We start from the raw sequence: 8,944 nt of genomic DNA, 5'->3' as shown, positions 1-8,944 counted from the left end.
AGGTACTCCCTCAAACAAATTTTAATTTCATTAAGTTTCAGGTCTTTACATTTAATTTAAATTTGTATTTCTCGACATCTAACTTTTTGGTCATTTATCTCAGTTAGATGCGTATATTTTATTATAAGACATGACCTAGGAAATTGATATTTGGCACTTTTAGGAATTATTTTGTCTTACGCAAGAATATCCAGAGCTATTAACAATGCATGCGCTAAACTGGTATATCTGCATTAACTACGCTGATCAGCGATTATAGCTGTTATGTCAATATTTTGTTTGTAGTTTTTCTGCTGGTTGATGTGTTTCTTAATATTTGTTTTTGTTAATTGACATTTACTCGCTGCTAAAATGGGAACAAGAGCTGCCGCCTGTAAGTGGCGTTGGTAACGCCTTTTTAAGCCCTGTCACCTCCAATGTAGCTTTTAATTAAAAAATAAAACACGCTGTTTGTAAAATCGTCAACTTTAATATTGTCATTAAGGTACCTTATTATGTAGGCGGCTGAAATTTATGTAGTATTATGTTCAAAATATTGTGATAATTTTATGTAGTTTATGCGGAGCGCACAATCTGCGTAAATTTTCTAAAGTAGCGTCTGTACCACCTGGACGTCAATTTCAAATTTATATTTATACGGATTACTGTTTCAGTACTCTTACAATGCAGAAGTGCTCTAATATTATTACGTGTCGAGACTCATAAAATTCTAAGACGCCGGGGAAAGACTGTACTTGTTCAGATAAAGTCATAAGCGTATAATAAATACTATTCTATGTGTAGTTCACATTAATGTAAATTACGTGCATATGATGTAAATCAGTGTGGGGTACACATTCACTTATCTTGAGGAACAGTTGTATTTGAAAATAAAAAATTCCCGATATTATCAGTTGTAATATTTCGCATTTATCCCAGTAATCACGTGTGTTAATTACAAATATCTTTGTTATTCATGTGTTTTTTATGGTTCACGTAATTCTAAAGCAGTTATGTCTCATGAGTGTAGGAGCCATGTTGTACTTAACTTATGTATTGATGAAATGTTTGTTACTTGAGCCATTTGAGTCGATTGAGACAAAACTGTATTTGCCAATCATATGCGACAACGTTTTGTAGTTTGGCCGTTCACACTTGTTTTACATTTTATTGTTTTTATGGTATACACGTGCAGTTTTCCAGTCACTAGTAATTGTACAAGAAGTTGGCTTGTAATAGTCAGGTTCTCAAAGTGTTCGATAGGTTGGAGGTGCAGTTGTAAAATGTATGAATAAAACTGTTGTTCTTGAAGTTAGATGCAATCTTATATTGTATGAGCTACAAACCCTGTATTATGTATTAAGTGATGCATGTGAGGAGCTATGCTGTGATATACTGTGTATTTGTGTTTGCAATCATTGTTTACTAATGCCATAAGGCATGTCTGTGTTCTCCGTCTTGTTTTGTTATTAAATTTAAACCAAATATGGTTGAGTACTCTGTAAATGTATAGAATCTATTCATAAAGCTTTGCATATGAATTGTGTACCAGTACTTGTTGCTTGGAAATTCACTTTTGCGACACCAGTTTCATTGAAATAGTTTAGGTCATGTTTTGAAAAACCTATTGAATTGCAAATACTGATTATTCTGCAATAGTTGTTGCTGTTGTGAGCTTCATTCTGAAGACAGATTGAATGCAACTCACTACTCTATCCTGCACAAACCTCTTCATCTCTGAATAACTACTGCAATCTGGAGCCATCTATGCATTTGAGCCCGCTTACTGCATTTGTCTCCTAACCTGCTGCTATAATTACACTCTCTTTCTCTTTTTCCCTCCCTTCCTCTTCCCTCTCTCTCCATCCTCCCTCCATATTTCCATATTTTCACTCCCATAAAATGATGCACTCCAGGAAAATAGGACTACCTTCAGAAAGACTTTCTAACTCTTAAATTTAACAAATTTCTGTACTTCATAAATGTTTTTCTTGCCATTGCCTGTCTACATTTGATATCCTCATTACTTTGGGCATCATCATTTATCTTGGTGCCCGAGTAACAACTTTCTGTGATATAAATAACCTAGGTTTGTGTTTAGGCAACATTTATGTTTTATGTTGATGATATGACTTATTTTCACTTAAAGAAATGTAGGCTACTGTTACTGTTTAAAGATTTTAGAGAAGTTACAAACTCTTTGTGCTTTTCTTAAGTAATTTTCAATCTAGCTCTTTATGTTAGCACTATGTTACTGGTTTTATCCAGCTATCACCAGTATGTTACTGGCTTTCTATAAATCACTTATATGTGAATGTACTCCAGCCAGACAATTTACTTCAGCTTGTTAAAAGATGATATTGCGTGTAAACTCGGTCAAGAATACATTCCATTACCTTACAGTTAGGCCTACTTAGATATTTGTTCATAATGATAATTTTTAGTCAGTAATAGCAGCTGCTATATTAAAGAACAAAATTTTGGCTATCAGGTAGTTCTAGAAATTTTCAGATGGGACATATATTGTATATAGGCATCATGAGTTTCCAATGATTCTAGGCTTTCTGTAGTCTGTATTCTACTGTGATACATATTAATAACCAAAAAGGCATAAGTTGCTGTTTAATTTTTAAAGGTTCATTTCTTTGTTGTTATCCAAACAAAATTATTTTACAACATAGGAACCACATATTCAAAAGTTACAATTTCTATAAATAAATATACAGTTGACAACAATCCTATTGATGCTGTCTTCTAACATTTGTTGTTATATTCAAATTAATATTAATATTTATTGATCAACCATTGATCATGTACATGGTCTGGGTGTCATCAGGTTTATACACAATAAGTAAATATGTGTAACTACACACACAAATGATATGCATATACAGTATATAACACAACAAACAATATAATAACTTGATAGAGAAATCAAGGGAATAAAAATACCTGATGTACTATAGTACTTATACTATTATACAGCTTCCCATTTAACTACAAAAACTGTCAGCAGGCATACATACATTTTGAACATTGGTGTTAATTGCTACCTATTTTGCATTTAGTGTAAATAATCTTTAACTGTATAGCAACGTTTTTGAGGAGATAACCAGGTGATTGCTGTGATGTTTTACAGGTTACTCCTAAAAGTCCATTAATTCACACGTCTGTTATCGTAGTATATTATCAAATACTTTGCAATAATTTAGGTGACATTTTGTTAGTTATGCCAACATATAATTAGAAAATCGTACTGCATAGTTAGATAAAAAACTTGAACAGTCATACTATCTTCAATTGAAGTGCTACTTTTATATTTCTTTTCTCACTCATCTCTTCTGTTACAGTTACTGCAAAAATTCGGAATCTTCACGATTATCAACTTCGACTTCTGCATGGAATTATGCCTGTGCCATCTGGTGTAGATATTGCCAACACACTGAAATATTTTTCTCAGACATTATTGAGTATGTACCATACTGCATATCATGGAATTTCTTATTTGTCAATGCTTTTGTTGAGTATTAGTAATAAGATGTTAGTGAGCTTACAGTAAAATCTGTCTGTATTGTATGGGTCTTATAGAATGAAATGGCAATGATAGCTTTCGGTAGTCAGGGATTGAGCTTGAAATACAGATTATGCTGTGAAAAATATAACTGCCATTTGGCAAGACTTTTGCAGTTACATGTTCGATAGGTTGAAGAGCTGTAGAGGTTATGTCAGTATTTTAAAATAGTCATAAATTACATATAATAATGAATAGAAGCTTCTTTATTTAGAATTGTAAGGATAGTATAAATGTGGAAAAGGGGGGAGGAGGAGGGATGAGAATGAGTTATCATGTAGGGAAAAAATGTGACTTTAAATTTGGTTAAATAACAGCCAATGTTATAAGCGTGTAGTGAGTGTTTCGATGTTTTATCTGGATAATATATTCTAGATAACAGTTGGTTTGCTAAATTTAATTACAAAAGACAAAGTGTTTAAAATAAACCACGCTGTTGGTACCCATACATTGCAGGAGTGGACAGAGGTATTGTTTGCATTTAAAAACTCATGCAAGAAGTCTTACATACTTACGATAAAACAATCATAACACTTCAAAAAGCAAAAAAATCCTTTTCTAATCATGTTACAGATGAAATTTATGTATGTAACTGTGTTTCAATAACAGCCCAGCAGCTCCTAATATCAAGTTGTCAAAGTAGCCTCAGGTATGAAATGCAACATAGGAGGTCAGAGTGTAGGGGATCCCTTGATTTTATTTATTTTTTCTTTACAAGTGGTAACTCACTATGACTGTGCCTTCCAAAGGTCTCTGAAACATAGACCTATACCCACCCATTATTAGCCATCCAGTGTGCACAGTAGTACAAGTTCTGATGTAATGGCAAGATCTTTGAAGTTGTTACTAGTTCAACATCAATTTATATGCTCAGGTATGACTTTATATAGCTCCTAAACATTTTGGGAATTAACCTGAGACATAAAAAGAGGTACTTGTAACTTCCAGTGATGAACAGCCAGTGAATAAAATGTCTATACTGGAATCACTGGCCTTTGAAAATCTACAATTGTTTTTGTGGACAGGAAGAGCATTTTCAAAAAGTGTGGGAGTTATTGAAGTTAACAGTGATGATGATGATGATGATGATGATGATGGACAACAACATCTACATACACTCCTGGAAATTGAAATAAGAACACCGTGAATTCATTGTCCCAGGAAGGGGAAACTTTATTGACACATTCCTGGGGTCAGATACATCACATGATCACACTGACAGAACCACAGGCACATAGACACAGGCAACAGAGCATGCACAATGTCGGCACTAGTACAGTGTATATCCACCTTTCGCAGCAATGCAGGCTGCTATTCTCCCATGGAGACGATCGTAGAGATGCTGGATGTAGTCCTGTGGAATGGCTTGCCATGCCATTTCCACCTGGCGCCTCAGTTGGACCAGCGTTTGTGCTGGACGTGCAGACCGCTTCATCCAGTGCCAAACATGCTCAATGGGGGACAGATCCGGAGATCTTGCTGGCCAGGGTAGTTGACTTACACCTTCTAGAGCACGTTGGGTGGCACGGGATACATGCGGACGTGCATTGTCCTGTTGGAACAGCAAGTTCCGTTGCCGGTCTAGGAATGGTAGAACGATGGGTTCGATGAAGGTTTGGATGTACTGTGCACTATTCAGTGTCCTCTCGACGATCACCAGTGGTGTACGGCCAGTGTAGGAGATCACTCCCCACACCATGATGCCGGGTGTTGGCCCTGTGTGCCTCGGTCGTATGCAGTCCTGATTGTGGCGCTCACCTGCACGGCGCCAAACACGCATACGACCATCATTGGCACCAAGGCAGAAGCGACTCTCATCGCTGAAGACGACACGTCTCCATTCGTCCCTCCATTCACGCCTGTCGCGACACCACTGGAGGCGGGCTGCACGATGTTGGGGCGTGAGCGGAAGACGGCCTAACGGTGTGCGGGACCGTAGCCCAGCTTCATAGAGACGGTTGCGAATGGTCCTCGCCGATACCCCAGGAGCAACAGTGTCCCTAATTTGCTGGGAAGTGGCGGTGCGGTCCCCTACGGCACTGCGTAGGATCCTACGGTCTTGGCGTGCATCCGTGCGTCGCTGCGGTCCGGTCCCAGGTCAACGGGCACGTTCACCTTCCGCCGACCACTGGCGACAACATCGATGTACTGTGGAGACCTCACGCCCCACGTGTTGAGCAATTCGGCGGTACGTCCACCCGGCCTCCCACATGCCCACTATACGCCCTCACTCAAAGTCCGTCAACTGCACATACGGTTCATGTCCACGCTGTCGCGGCATGCTACCAGTGTTAAAGACTGCGATGGAGTTCCGTATGCCACGGCAAACTGGCTGACACTGACGGCGGCGGTGCACAAATGCTGCGCAGCTAGCGCCATTCGACGGCCAACACCGCGGTTCCTGGTGTGTCCGCTGTGCCGTGCGTGTGATCATTGCTTGTACAGCCCTCTCGCAGTGTCTGGAGCAAGTATGGTGGGTCTGACACACCGGTGTCAATGTGTTCTTTTTTCCATTTCCAGGAGTGTATATAATCCCCAAGTCACTGTATGGTGCATGGCAGATGGTATCATGTACCACTACTAGTCATTTCCTTTCCTGTTCCACTCACAAATAGAGCAAGGGAAAAATGAGTGTCTGTACGTCTGCATACATGCACAAATGTATTTAATCTTATCTTCATGGTCCTTACACAAAACATACATTGGAGGCAGTAGAATCAATCTGCAGTCAGCCTCAAATGTTAGGTCTCTAAATTTCTGCAATGTGCCTCACAAAAAGACCATCGTCTTCTCTCCAGGGATTCCCTTTTTACTTCATGAAGCATTTCCATGATACTTGTGTGCTGATTGAACCTACTGATAACACATCTATCAGCACACCTCTGAATTGCTTCATTGTCTCCCTTTAATCTGCCCTGGTGGAATCCCAAATAATAGAGCAGTACTCAATAATTGGGTACACTAGTGTTCTGTATGCTACCTTTTTTATAAATGAGCCACACTTTCCCAAAATTCTCCCAATAAAACAAAGTTTAACATTCGCCTTCCTAATTACCAGCATTACGTGCTCATTACATTTCATATCACTTTGCAGCATTATGCCTTGATATTTAATCTATGTGCCTGTGTCAAGCAGCACATTACTAATTCTGTATTTGTATTTTACAGGATTGGTTTTCCTACTCATCCACATTAACTTACATTTTCAACATTTAGAACAAGCTGCCATTGATCACACCAACTAGAAATTCTGTCTAAATCAGATTGTATCCCCCTACAATCACTCAAGGATGACACCTTCCCATACACCACAGCACCGTCAGCTGTAAATTGCTATTCACCCAGTCTGCCAGATTGTTTATGTATGTAGAGAATAGGAGTGTTCCTATCACACTTCTTTGTACACTCCTGCTAACACTCTTGTCTCTGATAAACACTTGCTGTCGAGACCAGTGTACTGGGTTCTATTACTTAAAAAAATCTTCGAGCCACTCATGGAAGTGGAAACCTAATCCATATGCACAATCCTCTGTCAGCAGTGTGCAGTGGTGCACCATGTCAAATGCTTTCTGGAAATCAAGGACTACGGAATCTGCCTGTTGCCCTCCATCCATGCTTTGTAGGATATCTTGTGAGAAAATGGCAAGCTGATTTTCAAACAAGCAGTGCTGTCTTGATCATCATCATTATCAAAAGAAATAACACGTACTGCAGCACCATAGATCTGATACAACTTTAACAGGATGTGTGTTGATATTGCAGCTTTTTTATTTACACAGATTGTCAATTGATCTTTCAGTTGAGAATGGATCTGGGTCACATCTTTCCATCATACAAAATTGAGATTGTTATTAACCAATGCACCATAAATGTGGCTTTATTCAGTTGTTTTACACTGATTTTTCAGAACAACTATAAAGTCTTTCAAATATAGCAGAAGGTAATCATCTACCAAATCTAGTGCTACAAATAAGTAATTGTGGGACATAACTTGGAAACAGTGGATAGAGAATATGGCTGCAAGCACCAATAGTAAAAAAAATAAGACTTGATGATAGGGTGGTTGAGAATTAGATGTGGCAAAATAAGCAGATATAACATATCTGACCAATCTTAAGTATTGACAGGCATTATGTTATCATGCAGGACTCACTGTTCTGTTGTGAAATCTTTACATGAAAATTGTCAGTACTTAATGATGAAGAGAAAAAAGTGAGAGGGGTCAATTTCATTCACTTCAGTTTTTTTGTAATTTTCGAGTAGTTGAGAAAAAAACTTTAATGGTTAAAGTTTCTGTGGAGTAGTATATCTTGTTAAGTACTATCTGTAGAGATTGTGAAAAATTACATACATAATTATCATTTTACTCAGTGTCCAGTTACAGTGTAGTATGAAACATAAAATAATTTGTTCATAGCACTGCATGCCATTAGTAATCAATTTGTCTATAATCAAATCATCATTGTGGCTTCATTTATTTTGTTTGCAGAACTGTCTCTTAATTTTTATCAATTGTATTTAATCTGTTTTTTTTTTTCAAATAACAGCTGTATTGAAAGATGTGCCTGACTCACCACTTGAGATGTTGAAATGTCAAGAAAAGGATGGGATTCGAATGAGCCTTTATCCCAATCTTGATTATAGGGGTCTCTTTAATGCTGTTGTTCAGCTTGTTGATATTGCACCACTCATACAGTTCGGTCTGCATGGTATGCTACACAAACTCTACATATTCATATTTTTAAATGAGTTTTGATTTTAAAATAGTGATACAGAACTTATTTCTTTGTGTATTTCAGCATTTGGGCAGGCAATTCTACAGTGTGTGGGCTGTATTTTACCATTTTTGGAACAAGATATGATTGATGCTTTGCCCTATACAGCAGCTTCAACAATTGCTGTTCTCCCATCTACTCTGCATCAAGAGATTGTTAATTCACTATGCTTTTATATACTGCCATTTACAATAAGTAAGTATGTAAAAAAATTTGCTTAAGCTAAAATAAAGACCTGGAGGAAACAGTACATAATTTTCTTTCGTTTAAGTGCCTGTCCAGACTGTACTGTCCCAATTTTAGCAAAGTTATTGCTTTGTGTAATTTGTTAATATGTTGAGAAACAATCTTTTTAATTGTGATTTTTTAGTTGTAAAATAATTAGAATAGAAGTTGCTGAATAGGTAATATGCAATTCTTGTACTCACATTTGCTTGCCTGTGGTATTACTGGGCACTGTAGAAATATTTTACTAAGTGAAGATATCTCTATGCATCCATTAAATTCCCTTTTTTTTTTCTTTCTTCACAATACGCGCTTAAGTTAGTTACCTCTCTCTTGACATGAGGGGAAGGAATAGTCACAAGTCTGCTGAATTTAATAAACTTAATGACCATCG

At 37.5% G+C, this 8,944-nt stretch overlaps 1 protein-coding gene across 1 annotated transcript in view; it reads left to right on the top strand.

The window, feature by feature from the left end:
* The first annotated feature begins 247 nt into the window (after positions 1-247).
* The window catches only part of LOC126470304 (protein unc-79 homolog), an 857,658-nt gene continuing 848,961 nt past the window's right edge, over positions 248-8,944 (top strand). Inside the window, exons 1-4 of the mRNA XM_050098074.1 lie at positions 248-373; positions 3,330-3,449; positions 8,098-8,259; positions 8,350-8,520. Coding sequence (XP_049954031.1) covers positions 352-373; positions 3,330-3,449; positions 8,098-8,259; positions 8,350-8,520 — 475 coding nt within the window. The 5' untranslated portion in view covers positions 248-351. The remainder of the gene's footprint in view (positions 374-3,329; positions 3,450-8,097; positions 8,260-8,349; positions 8,521-8,944) is intronic.

This window comes from Schistocerca serialis, chromosome 3, assembly GCF_023864345.2.
Source record: "Schistocerca serialis cubense isolate TAMUIC-IGC-003099 chromosome 3, iqSchSeri2.2, whole genome shotgun sequence".
Lineage (NCBI taxonomy): Eukaryota > Metazoa > Arthropoda > Insecta > Orthoptera > Acrididae > Schistocerca > Schistocerca serialis.
Note: the sequence above shows the minus strand (reverse complement) of the source record. Positions and strands in the feature narration are given on the sequence as shown.